This window comes from Ruditapes philippinarum, unplaced genomic scaffold (assembly GCF_026571515.1).
Source record: "Ruditapes philippinarum isolate M1 unplaced genomic scaffold, ASM2657151v2 ctg16992_1_1_1_1, whole genome shotgun sequence".
Taxonomy (NCBI): domain Eukaryota; kingdom Metazoa; phylum Mollusca; class Bivalvia; order Venerida; family Veneridae; genus Ruditapes; species Ruditapes philippinarum.
Genome location: NW_026853697.1, coordinates 1 through 18,498, shown reverse-complemented (window position 1 = coordinate 18,498; position 18,498 = coordinate 1). Strand labels below are relative to the sequence as shown.

The 18,498-nt window shown below is 34.8% G+C and overlaps 1 protein-coding gene across 1 annotated transcript; it reads left to right on the top strand.

Moving 5' to 3' along the window:
• The first annotated feature begins 527 nt into the window (after positions 1–527).
• On the top strand, positions 528–14,930 carry LOC132737570 (uncharacterized protein CXorf38 homolog). The gene is made up of 4 exons (XM_060724873.1): positions 528–1,128; positions 1,465–1,623; positions 9,038–9,376; positions 14,118–14,930. Exons 1-4 carry the CDS (start codon positions 568–570, stop codon positions 14,262–14,264), a joined length of 1,206 nt encoding a protein of 401 aa, XP_060580856.1. The 5' UTR covers positions 528–567; the 3' UTR covers positions 14,265–14,930.
• The last annotated feature ends 3,568 nt before the right edge of the window (positions 14,931–18,498 follow it).

Sequence of the window (18,498 nt, the reverse complement as noted above, 5' to 3'; positions counted from 1 at the left end):
TTTTACAAATGGCGTAACTATCCAGAGCTCAACTTTGTAAATATCGTCATGTAAAAATATGTACGGAAAACAAAAATAAAAATATGTACGAAAAACTAAAAATAAAATGTATGCAAAACTAAAAAAAAAAATGTACGAAAAACTAAAATAAAATATGTATGCAAACATTAAATAAGATATATATGCAAAACTAAAAAAAGTATGTATTCAAAACTAAAATAAAATATGTATGCAAAACTAAAAACAAATATGTACGAAAAACAAAAAAACAACAACAAAAAATGTACGAAAAAGAAAAAAAAATATAAGCATAAAAAAGAAAAAATAAGAAATTGCAAATGTCACTTATATGCCACCGTAGGTATTTTTATTTTCAAAAAAGTTCTGTTTGCTACTTTAAATTTTTCTTCCTTTTCAAAAATGTATAATCTATAGTAAATGTCTTTATAGCATGCTGGTTCAGTTAATTAAATGTTAATTTCCCTGTTTATTTTGTCAGAGAACATCGGAAACGAAAGTTAGATAACAGGAGGTACTCGTAAACTGGTAAAGTGAAAAAACCAAATAATGGGTCACCAGAGTGAGATAGAGAAGAAGAAGTACAGAAACTGGGTGAAAGGTGGATTGGCATATAAATACCTAAAACAAGGTCTAGACGGTTTTAGTGATGATGTTGTTAAACAAGAACAAAGCAGAATATTAGGATCTATTAATTGCACACCAGGTACCATCTGTAATCAGTGCATCATTGAGCGTTTGCGACCAATACATGCATGCAGAACAATATCTGCAGGTAATTATGAATGCCCCTGGGGTCAGCGTAAGTGTAATTGTTTGCACTTAAAGAAGAAAAAATGTCGTCTTAAAGTATGTGATTTCATTATGGAAGAAATATTACAAAGCCACGAATCCACCCCACCAACACCAAACTGGACAAATACAGATATACAGAAGTGGTGTACAGAGCCATGGGAGGTCGCCAAATGTTTCATCAATGCTCCTGGGTATTCTGACAAGACAAAGGCAGCTGAAATAGACATATCTGGATTACTCCATGTCTTCATTAACAACATCAATCTTCATTCTCATTTAGCATGCTCCATGGCTGGAAACAATATTTTTATCCAGGTAAGTAAATGTCGTGAAAATTATATTGTTTATATAGTGTTTATGAAATATATAAATAAATATGTAAGACATTCTTATTTTGTATTTCTAGAATTCAAGTAGCCTGTATATTTACAAAATCATATAACATAATAAAGGAACTAAATATTTCAAAAAATAGGCAACATAAAATTTTCAATAGAACATTAGTATACTCTCGTGAACACTTGGTTAATTTTCTGCTGTTTTTATCTAATTACAACATATATGAAAATTGCATTCATCAAATGTATAATTGTTATTCTATCTAATTTTTTGACACTACAAAAATGACTCTTCACAAAACTTATTGTACAGGTACGAGAAAGAAGAAACAAGTTATTTCATTCCAATACCATGGAAATGGAAGATCTGGAAGTGGCTAAATGTATAGATGATATCGTTAGAATTCTTGAAGACCCAAAAGAACTCAGCGGAAGACCTGAAGCTCAGGAAGCTGTCCGCAAACTTAAACAGGTAAATAATTTTGTCCCATCATATATTCAGATGCTGTTTCTAAAGTGAACGGATTTGATAATCCATTTAGATATAAATTAATTTATTTGTGCTCCCTAAAATTTAAAACACCAAGTCTTTACATACAATAAAGGTTTATATACTGTTCTTTTTATGCCACTGCACCATCTGCGATGCAGTGGCCTTTAAGGATTCACTGTGTGCATTTGTGTGTTCTATAGGTTATATAGTGAACTTAAAGAAAAATCTTCCACTAAACACGGTTAGTCTTAATTCAACCAAAACCTTGGGTGGAAGGCTCCCAAAGTTGTTCTAAGCAGGAATCTGGTTGTCATGGCAACTAAAAGAATAATAAGAAAACTATGATGGAAATCTTCTTCTAAGGCCCAAAAGGCCTAGAGTTTACATATTTTGCATAAAGCATTGTCTGTGGGATCTCTAACAAGATTGTTTGTTCAAATTATAGCCCTTGCGTCTAAATTTATGCCGCCCCAGGGGCATTGATTTTTATTATGTAAGTGTAGTAAGAGGTTAAAACACGGCAGAGTAGTGCCGGAAGGTGATCTAATCGGCTTCAGCCCGAGGGAATTATTCATTTCAGGGCCGATTATCACTATCTGGCACAACTATGACGTATATTAATGTCTTCAATACACTTGGGAGATCTAAAAGTAGTCTAGCATTTTTCTACAAGAAAAATACGTTGATATTTCTCGCGTTGATATCTCTGTCTGTATTTATACTGTACTGTACAGTAACTTCTACAATGTTGGTTACTTTATGTATGTACAAAGTAGATCTACACTAGAATATAGAAGCAAGTTTTATTTTCATTTTTTTTTTGGAATGAATTTGTCGTATTATTTCTTTTAATTTCAATGGTTAAAAAACTTTGTCTGTACGAAGTCGCTTAAACTCTCATAAGTAAATTAAGCGATTCGTGCTTAAAACCTTCTTTCACGTTTACAGTTACTTATTTGATGACGTAAAATATGACGTCATTGTTTCAGTTTGTGCACATGCACATCTTCAACGGGCTGATATTGAGTTCTCAAACTCCCCGCAGCGGTTACTTCCCCTGATCAGTACAGTAACAGACTCAAAAGCAAGGATTTAACTCAATACAGGATTGGAGCAGTACTGTACCTCTAGACGTTTACAGAAATCATGATCACAAAATAGACAAATATCGTTTTTTTCGCCGATTTTTACATTTTTCATTCATTATCATTCATAAATCTGTGTGAAAAGATGAATTAGACCTATTCAAGTTCATTCCGTTGGGTAAAAAGGCAAGATTTTAGCATTTTATGATTCAAGCGTCTTGCCCGGTATATACCACAAAACGGTATTTAGTGTGGTGCTCCAATCCTTTTTTTAGTCTCACTCAAGTAGCAAAGCGTGACGTAACAGCTGTGAGGAGTTTGATGAGTTCTCAGCCCGGGGTCGCAAACTCATAATTGGTCATGTGACACTCATAATAAGTGAAAGTCATAGGCTATTTTGATACTATATATAGTAACAAATGTTTTAATAAATAGCACAATTTTATAAAGTCTTCTTCAAGTTCTTGGCGAACAGCTTTGGTATTTATTAAGAGATTAATACACGGCAGAGCAGGGCTGGAAGGTGATAATCGGCCTGCAAAATATATAATGACCAAGAGTGCTTAAGCCCGAGGGGATTATTCATTTCAGCGCCAATTATCACCTTCCGACCCTACTCTGTCGTGTATTAATGTCTCTAATACACTTGGTAAATCTAAAAGTTGCATTTTTTTTCTATAAAAAAATACTTTGAAATTTCTTTTGTTGAAATTCTTGTCTGCATTTCTATTGTATGTATAGTACAGTTCAGAAACTTCTACATATTTGTTAACTTTGTGTGTTCAAAGTGCACTTGATCTACTCTAGAATCTAGAATCTATTTTTTTCGGAATGAGTGTGTCGTATTATTTCTTTAAATTTCAATAGTATTACAACTGTGTTTGTTCGAAATACGCTTAAGCTCTCATAATTAAATCAAGCGATCATTGCTTAAAACCTACTTTCACTTTCACACTTAACTGTTTGATGACTTAACATATGACGTCATTGTTTCAGTTTGTGCATACACATGTTCAGCGGGCTGATAACTAGTTCTCGGCCCCGTGACACGTAATAGGTCACGTGACACTTATAATCAGTTGAAATCATAGGCGATTTTATTACTATATATAGTAACAAGTGTATTTTTATATGATATCATCAATAGGTACTCTTCCGAAATTGTTCAAATTTCGCTCTTAATGTCAATTTGCCCCGCCTCGGTGGTAATAGATTTTCCTTATATGTAAATTTTAAAAATTAAAAAACAATCTTCTCTTAATTGACAAAAGCTAGAGCTTAGTTAGTTGGCAAGAAACATTGTAAAGTGGATTTCTACTAAGAAAGTTCAATTTATACCCTTATGGTCAAAATTGGTCCCTCCTAGGTGGGTATTGATTTCCATTACGTACAGACAGTAAAAACTTGAAAAAAAACTGCTGTTGTTTTTTTTTGTTTTTTTTTTTAAACCTCTTATTGGAATGTCTTTTAAACATGTGTACATGTGAGGCATTTTTTTCATAAAAAGAATCGAGTAAGTGAAAGGTCACCACCTCTAGCAAGAGAAATGTTTGATTTTCAGAGATATTTTTACAATCATTAGAGGTCATGAACTTTAGCAAGAGCTAGATTTTGAGCTTAGCAAGCATATGAATGAAACAATTTGAGCACATTATAAGAACATTTTGATTCACTACATGTATACAATGATGACTTTAATTGAAGAAATAAATGCTTTTTTTTGTTTTAGAAATTGGATATGCTTAACTGAAAAGATAGTATTTAAGAAAGATAACAGTATCTGCATTTCAAAGTTTATTACTGTTGCTGTTACTGTCCCCAAAACTTTGACAATGATCATTTTAGCTCATCTAAGGGGTTAGAGTCGATGACTTCTAATCAAGTTACTTCTCTGGCGTGGGTTCGATCCCCGGGAGATGCTTTGGTAGTTTAGCGCGGAGGAAGGTAGTGTAGTACTGGTGTAGCTCTCCAGAAACGATTGTTAGGAAACTACCCGCCTACATGACTGAAATACTTTTGGGAAAAGGGCGTAAAATGAAACAAACAAACAAAAAGCTCATCTGAGGACAATGTCCTCAATATGAGCTTTTGTGATGACCCACTGTCTGTTGTACATTGTCTGTCCGTGCGTGGGTCAACAATGTCTTTAAACAATTTCTCTTCCCTAACAAATTGGCAAACCTTGTTGAAACATTACAGGGAAGTTCCTATTAATTAAATTTCATAAAGAACTCTGGTTGCCATGACAACAACAAGATTTGTTTTTTACAAAAAAATCGTTTAAACAATCTTCATGTAAAAAAACGAAAGAGCTAGAGCTGAGATATTGGGCATGAAACATATTCTAGTGGATGTTCAAATAAAAGCCCTAGGGTCAAAATGTGCCGCGCCCCAGAGGGTCAATTTTTTTCCTTATTTAACCATGTATATAGTATAAACTTAAAAAATCTTCTAGTGACAATCCAAAAGACGTAAAGCTTAGATATTTGGCATGAAATCTCTTGTAGTGGATGTCCTGAGGGTCAAAATTGGCCCGCCCAAGGGAGTCATTGATTTTCTGTATATGTATTTAGTTAAAACTTTTACAAAAAATCTTTTGACAATCCAAAAGCAATATAGATTTGATATTTGGCATTAAAGATGTTCTGTTTCTTCAAAAAATGCCCTATAGTCAAAATTGGCCCCGCCCCAGGGGTCTTTGTATTTCTTTTTCTGTCAATCCGGTATTTTTAGCGATTTTTAATTTTCGCTATTTCTTCTGGGATGAAAAGGAGCTCCAATTTGACGTATTTGTCAGGTGAGCGATCTAGGGCCCTTTAAGCCCCCTTGTTAAGTTATTTGTGTACTGTCTTCTTTCTTGATCGCAACAACGCCTCGGACAAGATCCTCAAATACCAAAGACACTTAACTTATCTTTCATTCATAAATGCCATTGACATTGAAGGCCAAATTATTGAAATTTATTTTTTTGCTGAAACTGGCTATTACTTTATTATTAATGAATTGGTTGACTTCATTTTAAGATACAACATTTTGATATATATAACGTGCATACCAATTTTAAATTAACCCTATTTTATTTATGACCTTGGCCTTGAAGGTTAAAATATTGAATTTTCACTTTTGGTATTAAAAACAGGTCATATTATAATTTCTCTGAACGGGTGGTCTGGGGGGGCGCTGTCCAAATTGGTCCGAGCATATCTTCTACAAGCATTGAGACATTTTAATGAAACTTCATAGAAATGTTCATCACTATAAGAGGCTGTTTTGTGCGCATGAGTCAGATCTCTAGGGCAAAGGTCAGGTCACAATTAAAGGTCATTGAGAGGAAAACTCTTACATACATAGAGGGGGATTTCAATATAACTTTGCACAAATGTTCACCATTCTGAGGTGGGGGGGGGGGTCGCATGTAAAACTTAGGTGCTTGCGACCAAAGTCAAGGTCACACATATGGGTCAAAGTTCAGATAAAAGTTATCATTTTTAGCTCGACTTTGCCGTTGCCTTTGCCGTTGCCGTCCGCAAACTTGTACCTGGATCATAACCTCTTTATTTCTTGGTGTATTGTCTTCATACTTGGCCACAACAACCCTTTGGACAAGACCTTTCAGTAGACCAAACTAACCTTGACCATCATACATAAATGACCTTGACCTTCGAGGTTAAAAGTCCAAATTTTGCTTGTTCATGCTGTTTTTGGCTGTTACTTTGTTATTTTTGAATGGAATGTCTTCAAACTTGAACATAATAATCTTCGAGGATATCCCTAAAAAATAACTAGACACACCTTAGCCTTCACTCATCAATGACCTTGACTTTGAAGGTCAAATTATTGAAATTTTCATTTTTTGGCTATTATTGGCTGTAACTTTGTTGTTTTTTTTTTTAATGGATTGTCTTCAAACTTGAACATAATAATCTTCAAGGATATCCCTTAAAAATAACCAGACAGACCTTGACCTTCACTCATCAATGACCTTGACTTTGAAGGTCAAATTATTGAAATTGTCATTTTTTGGCTATTATTGGCTGTAACTTTGTTATTTTTGAATGGATTGTCTTCAAACTTGAATACATGTATAATAATCTTCAAGGATAACCCTTAAAAATAACCAGACAGACCTTGACCTTCACTCATTAATGACCATGACTTGGAAGTTCAAATTATTGAAATTTTCATTGTTTTGACTGTAACTTGCTGTAACTTTGCTATTTTTGAAGAGATCAACTTCATATTATAACAGAACATACTGATTAAGGACAAGCCCTTGTTGTTATCGTGACTTCACAACGAGACACCACCACATGACTTCACCACGTGAGACAACCATGTGACTCCACCACGTGACACCACCATGCGACTTCACCCTACGCCGCTTTTCATGGAATGGCACAGAAGTGTCACATTGAAGGTTCCATGATAACCGCCGTATGAACACATCTGCAGATGTTTCTAAATTCAAAATTTTACTATTTCACGTTAAAATGTTGAATTCTGCTTAAACCGGTGCTAGGGGGCGTTGACGGTAACAGCCCTAGCGACAGCTTAAGCAGTATTCAACATTTAAACGTGAAATAGTAAAATTTTGAATTTAGAAACATCCGCAGATGTGTTCATATGGCGGTTATCATGGACCCTTCAATGTGACACTTCCGTGCCATTCCATGAAAAGCGGCGTATGGTCCCCAAGTAATAAAAAGCGTGTGCCCTAAACGAGAAAACAATGGGCATAACTAATTAAAATGAAATTTTGAAAGGGGATCAGAGGTTATGAAGCCTGCGTATCACAGATAAGACGTCAAAAGACAAATTTAGAAAGCAGGCGACATATCCTAAGGGTGATTCAACATTATTCAAGTAGGAATTTTGGAACCACACAACTAGAAAATGCCGAAAAATTGAAACTAAAAATACCACAAGCACAACAATTATGTCGTGCTGAGCGATCTTCAAGAATCTTCTCTAAATTTACAAAGGCTAGAGTAAAGATATTTTGCATGGAACATTATGAAGTGAACCTCTAGCAAGATTGTACAAATTATAGCCCTGGGGTCAAAATTGGCCCCAACCCAAGGGGTCATTGATTTTCACTATGTACATATAGTAAAAAAAATCTTCTTGTCTGAAGATACAAAGCTTAGAGCTTTGATATTCGGTATATAATATCATCTATGGGTCCTCTAATAAAGTTGTTTTAATTATGCCCCTAGGTTTAAAATTGCCCTGTCCCAGAGGCGATAGTTTTCCTTTTTTGTATAAAGTAAAAACTTGAAACATCTTGACTTTTGTGAATTGACAAAGGCTAGAGGTCAAATAAGTGGCATGAGACTTTGCGAAGTGAACTTCTACCAAGATTGTTCAAATTATAGCCCTGGGGTCAAAATTGGTTCCGCCACGGGGGTCATTGATTTTCATTATGCAGAAATAGTTAAAAAATAAAAATATTTTTGTCTGAAGGTACAAGGCATAGAGCTTTGATGTTTGCTTTATAATATCATCTATTGGTCCTCTACCAAAGTTATTAAAAATTTTCCCTTGGTGTCAAATTTGCCCTGCCCGGGGGCAGTGATTCCCATTATAAACAGAAAAAACACAATTGTTTTCTGAACGGGATAAAGCTACAGCTTAGGTATTTGACTTGAAATGTTGTTTGGTTGACCTTTATCAAGATTGTTTTGAATTAAACCCTTGGGTCAAAATTTTGCCTTGTCCAGGGAAAGGTGACCTACTTTCTTGTCATTTGATGTACAGCAATGAAAGTTTGACCATGTGCTCAGTTTTTTGTTGCAAAATTGAACTTTGATATTATGTGACCTAGATTTTGATGATGTGACCTACTTTTTTGTCCTTTTATCATCAAAGTTGAAGTTGATGTACAGCTATGAAATTTGAACCATGTGCACAGATTAAGATGTAATGTGATATCAGCTGACCTAGATTTTGACAAAGTGTCTTTCTGTGTTGTCCTTTGATGTAGTCCTGAAATTTGGTGCTGTGTGAAATATGTCCTTCACCACCAAATTCACTAGACTCAAGTACATTGATATATTCCTACGCTGATCTTTTATTGGATTAACAATATATTTAACCACTAATCTGATAATAAGAATTAGATAGGTCAGGAATCTATGCATTATGACAATCTTCAATTGTATCAGTTGTATAGAAACAAAAAAAATCTGTTCCTACTCTACTATTTAGTATTGTATTAATGCGGTGGCATAGCATTTTTCTCAAATGCAATCTTGTTTTATTGCCTGAAATACTTTATAAATTCCTTGTAATCTATGTTTGTTCACCAGTTGAAGGAAAGCAAATTTATAATAACAACCAACAATGAGGTAGATGTATGTAAAGAAGCATTATTGTTTGTAAGCCAAAAATCGGATGAGCTTAAACAAGTGATTGAAGATGGAAAAATAGAAGTTAGATATGTTGTTGACACATATACGACAAAAGCCAAGGAAAGCATAGAAAAATGTCAAAACGCTGCAGTGAAGGAATTCAACGAACACAGCACAAGTCTATACGAAAGAGTTAAAAAACTAGAAACTAACATACCTGAAAGAATGGAGAAATTAAAAACAGACATCTCTGAAAGATTCGGACAAATTGAATCAGATGTTTCCTCTGTGAAAGAAGTATACCATTTTGTTATGTCATCACTTAAATTATTCATTTCTATCATATTCTTCCTTATCTGGCCGCTGTCAAAGTGAATATTTGCGAGGTTTGGTGCACCATTAACCGGTTTAAACTCCCCAGCAGTCATTATTATGCTGCTGACCGTTCCAAGGCGGCGCCCCACTGTGTTCCTCAGATGTATGTCTATGTTGTTTCATACTGTTTTGGTGACACTTTTGCTTGTGTCCCTTGTTGTTTTCTCGTCTACGATAAGTATCTTCCCCATTGCCTCTTGTTTTTATTTCTTTGATTAACCCCCCTCCCTTCCCCCGGTCTCCTGTCCCCTTTGTGGGCCTATTATTGTTTTCTTTGAATTCCTAATCAGTTACAAATTATTTATCATTTAATGATTAACGTGTCGTTGCCCTGTCCTTTTTATGTTTGGGGTCCGCCTGGGCTCCTTGCCATTGGTTCTTGTTGCTGGGTCATATGGGGGTTGCGTTCATTGAACGCCGCCTTTCCTTGTTGATCTTGTTTTTCATATATTATATGCCTTGCTCTTCTTATTTGTTTTGCATTTACTTTTTAGCTCGACTATACGAAGTATATGGAGAGTGTCCTACTCGCCCCGGCGTCAGCGTCCGCGTCCAGATTTCAGATTAAAGTTTTGGTGCAGTAAAATATTTTTCACTATAACTTTGTCATTTCTTAAACCAGCACGCCTCCAGATTCATTCAAATTTTCATGAAAATTTTGAAAATGTATCTAAAGGTAAAATACTGTGAAATGAACAAAGACAGTACTTGACACATTACAATCGGCACTTAAAATCCACGTAAATTACCAAAAAGAGGTCAAAGTATGCATACATAGCCCCTACTGCGTTAGTAACGCAGTAGAAATGTGGTGATAAATACGACAAAATACAGTTATTAATTGCACATAAGATATAAATTATCACATGAATCTTTAATTTGATCACTTTTCTCAAAGTTTTAGTATGGTTTTTCCAAGTTTTATTTTCTTGAAATATTTTGGGTCATCTGGAGGCATGCAGCTTTAAGGTATTAACTTCAAACTTCAAATATATGTTCCTTACTTATGTGACAAGGTTCATAACTCTAGCACCATTTTTTCAGATTTATCTCCCCTTGAACTTAGAATTTTCCTTAAAAAATACTATTTTTTACTGTAACTTCTTTATTGCTTAAGGGATGAACCCCATACTTCAAATATATGTACCTTATCATTATCCCAATCTTATGTAAGAAGGTTCATAACTCTAGCACCAATATTTTCAGATTTATTTCCCCTTGAAATTATAATTTTCCTCTAAAATACTATTTTTACTGTTACTTCTTTATATGTTAAGGGATCAAGCTCAAACTTCAATTATATGTACCTTATCATCATCCCCGACTTATGTGACAAGATTCATAACTCTAGCACCAATATTTTCAGATTTATCCCCCCTTGAAATTAAAATTTTCCTTAAAACATATTTATATTTTACTGTTACTTATTTATTTCTAAAGGGATCAACTTTATATTTCAAATATATGTACCTTATCATCATCCACATCTTATGTGGCAAGGTTCATAACACTAGCACCAATATTGCAAGAATTATCTCCCCATAAACTTAGATTTTTTTACTAGAAAAATGTTATTTTTTGCTATAACTTTTTAGCTCACCTGTCACAAAGTGACAGGGTGAGCTTTTGTGATCGCTTTTCGTCCGGCGTCCGTCCGGCGTCCGTCCGTCCGTAAACTTTTGCTTCAAATGACATCTCCTCATAAACCACTAAGCCAATTTCATCCAAACTTCACAGGAATGTTCCTTTGGTGGTCACCTTTAAAAATTGTTCAAAGAATTTAATTCCATGGAGAACTCTGGTTGCCATGGCAACCGAAAGAAAAACTTTAAATATCTTTTTTTAAAGAACCCAAAGAGCTAGAGCTTAGCTATTTGGCATGAAACATCTTCTAATGAGTGTCTACCAAGTTTGTTCAAATAAAAGCCCTGGGTTCAAAATTGGCCCCGCCCCAGGGGATCATTGATTTTCCCTATATGCATATAGTAAAAACTTAAAAATCTTCTTTTAAAGAACCCAAAGAGCTAGAGCTTAGATATTTGGCATGAAACATCTTCTAATGAGTGTCTACCAAGTTTGTTCAAATAAAAGCCCTGTGGTCAAAATTGGCCCCGGCCCAGGGGGTCATTGATTTTCCCTATATGCATATAGTAAAAACTTAAAATATCTTCTGTTAAAGAACCCAAAGAGCTAGAGCTAATATATTTAGCATGAAACATCTTCTAATGAGTGTCTACCAAGTTTGTTCAAATAAAAGCCCTTGGGTCAAAATTGGCCCCGCCCCAGGGGGTCATTGATTTTCCCTATATGCATATAGTAAAAACTTAAAAAATCTTCTTTTAAAGAACCCAAAGAGCTAGAGAAAAGATATTTAGCATGAAACATTTTCTAATGAGTGTCTACCAAGTTTGTTCAAATAAAAGCCCTGGGGTCAAAATTGGCCCCGCCCCAGGGGGTCATTGATTTTCCCTATATGCATATAGTAAAAACTTAAAAAATCTTCTTTTAAAGAACTCAAAGAGCTAGAGCTAAGATATTTAGCATGAAACATGTTCTAATGGGTGTCTACTAAGTTTGTTCAAATAAAAGCCCTGGGGTCAAAATTGGCCCCACCCCGGGGGTCATTGATTTTCCTTATATGTATAAAGCAAAAACTTAGAAAACCTTCTTTGAAAAAAATCCCAAATAGTTAGAGTTTAGATATTAAGCATGAAACATCTTCTAGTGAGTGTCTACAAAGTTTGTTCAAATTAAAGGCCTGTGGTCAAAATTGGCCCCACCCCGGGGTCATTGATTTCCTAATATTATGTGTATAGCAAAAACTTAAAGAAATCTTCTTTGAAAAAACCCAAATAGCTAGAGTTTAGATATTAAGCATGTAACATCTTCTAATGAGTGTCTACCAAGTTTGTTCAATTAAAAGCCCTTGGGTCAAAACTGGCCCCGCCCCAGGGGTGTCGTTGTTTTTAACTATATGTGTATAGTAAAAACTTAAAAAATCTTCTTTTAAAAAACCCAATGAGCTAGAGCTTAGATGTTTAGCATGAAACATCTTCTTATGGGTGTCTACCAAGTTTGTTCAAATAAAAGCCCTTTGGTTAAAATTAACTCTGCCAGGGGGGGGGGGGGGGGGAGAGGAGGTCATTGTTTTTCCTTATATGTGTATAGCAAAAACTTAACATCATGAAACATCTTCTAATGGGTGTCTTAATTCCAAGTTTGTTCAAGTAAAAGCCCTGGGGTTTAAACTGGTCCCGCTTCGGGGGCCTATATACAGGTGAGCGATCTCAGGGCCATCATGGCCCTCTTGTTTTAAATATAAAGGTATCTTCCTCAAACTTCAGATACTTATTTCTTATCATCAGTTACATTTTATGTTACAATGTTCATGACTCTTGAAGCAATATTTACAGATTTATCTCTCTTTGAACTTAGGATTTTCTTTAAGAAATATTATAACTTCTTTACTTTTTAAGGTATCTACTTCAAACTTCAAATATATATTTCTTATCATTACGCGCATGTTGTGTGACAAGGTTCATAACTCTAGTATGAATATTTCTAGAATAATTCCCCTTGATCTTGGAATTTATGTTAACAAATGTTTTTTTTTTTTACTTTTACTTAATACATAGTTATACATAATTAATTTTTCTTTCATAGTTTTGTCCTCCATACTGCGTCCAGTAATTTATTAGTCGAGCTTCGCTGTCTCCTGTAACAGCTCTTGTTTTCAGTCTGAGCGATAGCTGCGTTCCTTTTACTCAATTGTAACAAAACTTGTAAAGCATAAATATCTTAATATCTGCTCCTTTCCTCTTGTCTTGAGTAAGATTAGTTTCACAGTTCTGTACTGCATTGACTTTAACACGTTCCCTTTACGGTCTATAAAAGATTAAGAAAACCCGTAAGATACAGATAGCCCGTCAAGATCATAACAATGTTTGACATGTCTGATGAGTATTTAGTCAAGAAAAACAATTTAAACTATGTACCAAAAGTATCTGTAAAGGGAACAGTTTAATGAACAACAAAATAAATAGAAGATATATAACTGGATTCAAGACAGACATGACTTCATTTGATTTTATCTACCTTTTGTTTTATAACCTTAGTATGATTAGAATATTAAAATAGGGTTTGAATAGGGTCAAAGTCACAGTGGTTTCTCTCTTATATTATTTATATTATAATTGTGTTTTATATTCAAGTTTTTCTAAAACTTATTTTAAAGATGGGCTCCAGAGTTATTGTCCCTAGGGTGAATGGGTTGATAGTTTTGAAAGATTAATATATAATAAATGAATATATATGATCTCTTAATATGTTTAATAAAGTTTACACTGTTATGATTGTGCATTTAGGTGAGCGATTTTATCATTAATAACCATCCTGTTTAATTTGACAACATATAAACAATATCATTTGGGGTTTCTTATTAGCATATTATTTACTCACATATTCAAATCATTTATACAGTTTAATTTGTCATGTAAACAACATTTCAAGAAATATAAATACTTCTATTTAATAACTTTAGTATAACAAATAATAAACATATTGCATATGATATCAATAATTTTGTTTAAAATGTACATTGAACAGTTGTCTCTATAATGAAACTTATGACGAAAATATCACTATTGTCTTACAATGCTTTCAGCGAGTGACAGCACTAGAAAGCAAAGTTAGAGAAGTTAGAGAACTAGATGCTATACGAGATATATACAGGAGACATTTCGATTACGTAGAAGGGAAGCAAGGTAACCAAGTTCATTTCCAAAAAATGTTAATCATGATTTTTGAGTAGTTCCAGGTGATAGTTGCACTAGTTTAAACGATACACTTTGCTTTTAGATACGAATGTGGACTTGATATTTCTAGCCTGAAGTATTCATAGAATGAACTTAAGTTGTCGGTTGTCTGTCAGCTTATAAAATATGTGAACTGCCATAACAATTTTAAGGAATTATTGATTAAGCTAAACCACATGTAACGGTATTGAACCGTTTTAATTTACTAATTAGGGGATATAGCATATAAGCGACCGGATAGCTCTGTGGGTAGAGACGCGGTGTGGTTTTATGAGATAGCCTGTTCAAGTTACGGTCAGGCTGCACATTTTCTCATACTGAAATACATGTGTATCTGACGCCAAACGGGGAAGTGATGGTATATAAGTCTTTTAACCCACTGGAATATTTCAGTAGAGTTGGGGAGTTATGTCGCGGCATTGAACTGTTCACTAATTAGGGAAGATAGAGTGTATGCAGTTGGAAAGCTTGGTTGGTAGAGCGGCGGTTCGGTATGTTGAGGGTCCAGGGATCGAGTCACGTTTGGACTGCACATTTTGACATCCTTGACATATATTACAATTGTAATTCTTCATTTGATATCTTTGTCAGCACAAACAACACTAAAATCTAAACAATTTAAAAAAATGTATATTAGGATATCTAAATATTCGCCTATGAATATAAAAAATAGAGTGGGATGAAAATTTTCCATGTTTTATGTGAACGTTGCATGATCTAAGAACATGATAACAGAAACATTTTAAGCATAAAATAGTTGGGAGTTGATTATCATTATTTAGTAATAAGCCATTGATTTATATAATTTTGCTTCATTTAAGGGCAGATAAATAAGAAAGAAAAGAAATTAGACCCTAGTTTTCTGCTTTTGTCTGTACGGGCAACTAAATTAGTTTTAAAGGCTATCTTAAGGACCTGTCACACTTGACTGCGCTTTTACTGCGTTTGCACGGCGTTGTTAAATCAAACAAAGTGCCGCGGGATCGCAAGAAAAATCTATTTATGATAGAGAAGGAGACTTCACGGCGTGCTCATGGCGATCATGGCGTTGCTACTGAGCTTCCATATCGTTGCAATGCGTTTTACGGCGTTTCAATTGGCAATTGTCTGTGTTCGGATTGCACTTCTACTGCGTTCTTTGCGCTTCCACTGCGCTTTCACGGCGCTAAAACGGCGCTTTCTTGGCGCTCACACTGTGCTAAAATCGTGCTTCATATACCAGCGATTCTGAATAGTCGTGTACCTGCTGCACCTGTATGCAAGCACGCAGGTAATATTACAGCTTGCAGCCGTTCATCATCCAAGGACATTTACATGCAAACCCGTTCTATATACTAGTATATACAGTGAAAACCCTCTATTAAGATCACCAAAGGGATTGGACTAAACTAGCCTTAATTGCGAGTTGTATTTATTATGGATATAATTATCAAAGCGTTTATCTTTCATGACCATTCTATTTGAATAATAATGTATAAACATGTTTAAACAATTATTTTATAACCTTCAAATATTTCTATAAACTGATGTTATAATAATTAATCCTAATTAGAACATTATTCTGAAGATATTTGATATATAGATTAAATTTTCATAGATCTTGTTTCATGAACATAATTAACCTATTAATTTAGAAATTAATTCTTCACAAAATAAATGTGCAGAAAGTAACATAAAACCAATCTGAAGTTTATTTTCTCACCTTTCACAATTTTCCAATCATAACAGATTTAACACATTATTTTAAGTGTAATGCTTAAAGGAATTAAATCAGATAAATAACAACAAACTTGTAAAGACTAGAATATCAGTAGTCTCAATACTGGGGTTAGATAAATAAAACAATGTATTTGAACTGAAACTGGTGGTCTAAAAAGTGGATAAGTGGAGTGGATAGTAATGCTCTAGTTACATGGAAACGTAACATCTTTAAAATTATTGATTCACGTATTAATTTTTATCGTGGAAATGAACATCTTTTGCCACCTAAACCAAGACTTACTTTAAGACATCTGAAAAAAGATATTCTAGCTTTTCATTCAAAATTTGTTTTGGTGCCAGCGGACAAGGCGGCTAATAATATTATAATTGTTTGACGAATCCATTACATTAACGTTTTGCATAAGGAACTAAATAGCACTAATGCGTATTCTAAAACCTCTGCCTCCGAAAAAGACATTGTAAACAATCATATTACTAATATTTCCAATCTTAAAGTCCAAATTAATGAAAAAGAACTCAAACTTCCTATTATGTATTGGATTCCTAAATTACATAAAAAAACTCTTACAAAGCCAGATTTATTGCTAATTCTACATCTTGCACTACAAGTAAACTTTCTATTTTATTGACGTCTTGTTTGACTGCCATTAAAATACATGTAATTAGATATTGTGATAAAGTCTATGAAAACACAAGCAAACATCTCTTTTGGTCAATTAAAAATTCTGGTGAAATCTTGGATAAATTCAAAATTAATAACTTTCAAGCTTCAACTGTCAGTACATACGATTTTTCTACACTTTATACAACTTTGCCACATAAATTAATCAATGATAAACTAATTTCCCTAATTCAGAAAACTTTTGCACGGGAAAAAGTTACCTTTCTAGCATGTAATTCTAACAAAGCTTTTTTTTACTAACGGTATTGTTAAACATTATACTATGTGGACTTGTGACGAAGTTTGTAGAGCACTCTCTTTTCTTTTAGACAACATTTATGTCAGGTTTGGTAATACCTTATTATACCCCCGCATAACAAAGTTGTAAGGGGGGTATACTGGAATCAGCTTGTCCGTCCGGCCGTCCGGCTGTCCGGCTGTCCGGCCGTCCGTCGGTTTTTTCTTGTCCGCCCAATAACTTAAGATATCATTGACCCTTAGTCTTCATATTTGGCATGGAGGTTAGTCATGATTAGTAGATGACCCCTATTGATTTTGAGGTCACTAGGTCAAAGGTCAAGGTCACAGGGGCCTTGACTTCAAAAACCTTGTCCGCCCAATAACTTAAGATTCCTTTGACCTACAGTATTCATATTTGGCATGGAGGTTAGTCATGATTAGTAGATGACCCCTATCGATTATGAGGTCACCAGGTTAAAGGTCAAGGTCACAGGGGCCTTGACTTCAAAAAGCTTGTCCGCCCAATAACTTAAGATTCCTTTGACCTACAGTCGTCATATTTGGCATGAAGGTTAGTCATGATTAGTAGATGACCCCTATTGATTTTGAGGTCACCAGGTCAAAGGTCAAGGTCACAGGGGCCTTGACTTCAAAAAGCTTGTCCGCCCAATAACTTAAGATTCCTATGACCCAAAGTCTTCATATTTGGCATGGAGGTAAGTCATGATTAGTAGATGACCCCTATTGATTTTGAGGTCACTAGGTCAAAGGTCAAGGTCACAGGGGCCATGACTTTAAAAAGCTTGTCCACCCAATAACTTAAGATTCTTTTGACCCATAGTCTTCATATTTGGCATGGAGGTTAGTCATGATTTGTTGATGACCCCTATTGATTTTGAGGTCATCAGGTCAAAGGTCAAGGTCGCAGGGGCCTTGACTTCAAAAAACTTGTCCGCCCAATAACTTAAGATTCCTTAGACCCATAGTCTTCATATTTGGCATTGAGGTTAGACATGATTTAGTAGATGACCCCTATTGACTTTGAGGTCACCAGGTCAAAGGTCAAGGTCACAGGGCCTTGACTTCAAAAAGCTTGTCCGCCCTATAACTTAAGATTCCTTTGACCCACAGTCTTCATGTTTGGCATGGAGGTAAGTCATGATTAGTAGATGACCCCTATTAATTTGAGGTCCACCAGGTCAAAGGTCAAGGTCACAGGGACTTTGACTTCAAAAAGTTTGTCCACCCATTTACTTAAGATTCCTTTGACCCACAGTCTACATATTTGGCATGGATGTTGATCATGACTATAAGGTGACCCTATTGACTTTGAGGTCACTGGGTCGAAGGTCAAGGTCACAGGGACCTTGACAAAAAAAAAGCTTTTCTTCTCAATTGCTAAAGAATGTCCTGTCCGCAATGTATTGATTTTGACATTTTCACATTTTAAGCTTGTAGAATACATAACTTAGCAATGCACTGGCTTTAGTAACCTCAGATTTGGCAGGGAGGTTGTCCTTGAGCGCTAAAATGGCCACTGTTGATTCTGACAAAGTGGTATGCGGGGGGTATTCACGCCAAGATAGTGGCAGTTCTTAGTTTAAACA

Coding starts and splice junctions, on each gene's coding strand:
- LOC132737570 (XM_060724873.1), top strand. CDS start 568: ATGGGTCACCAGAGTGAGATAGAGAAGAAGAAGTACAGAAACTGGGTG. Junction 1,624..9,037: donor CTGTCCGCAAACTTAAACAG/GTAAATAATTTT, acceptor TTTGTTCACCAG/TTGAAGGAAAGCAAATTTAT. Junction 9,377..14,117: donor ATGTTTCCTCTGTGAAAGAA/GTATACCATTTT, acceptor CAATGCTTTCAG/CGAGTGACAGCACTAGAAAG.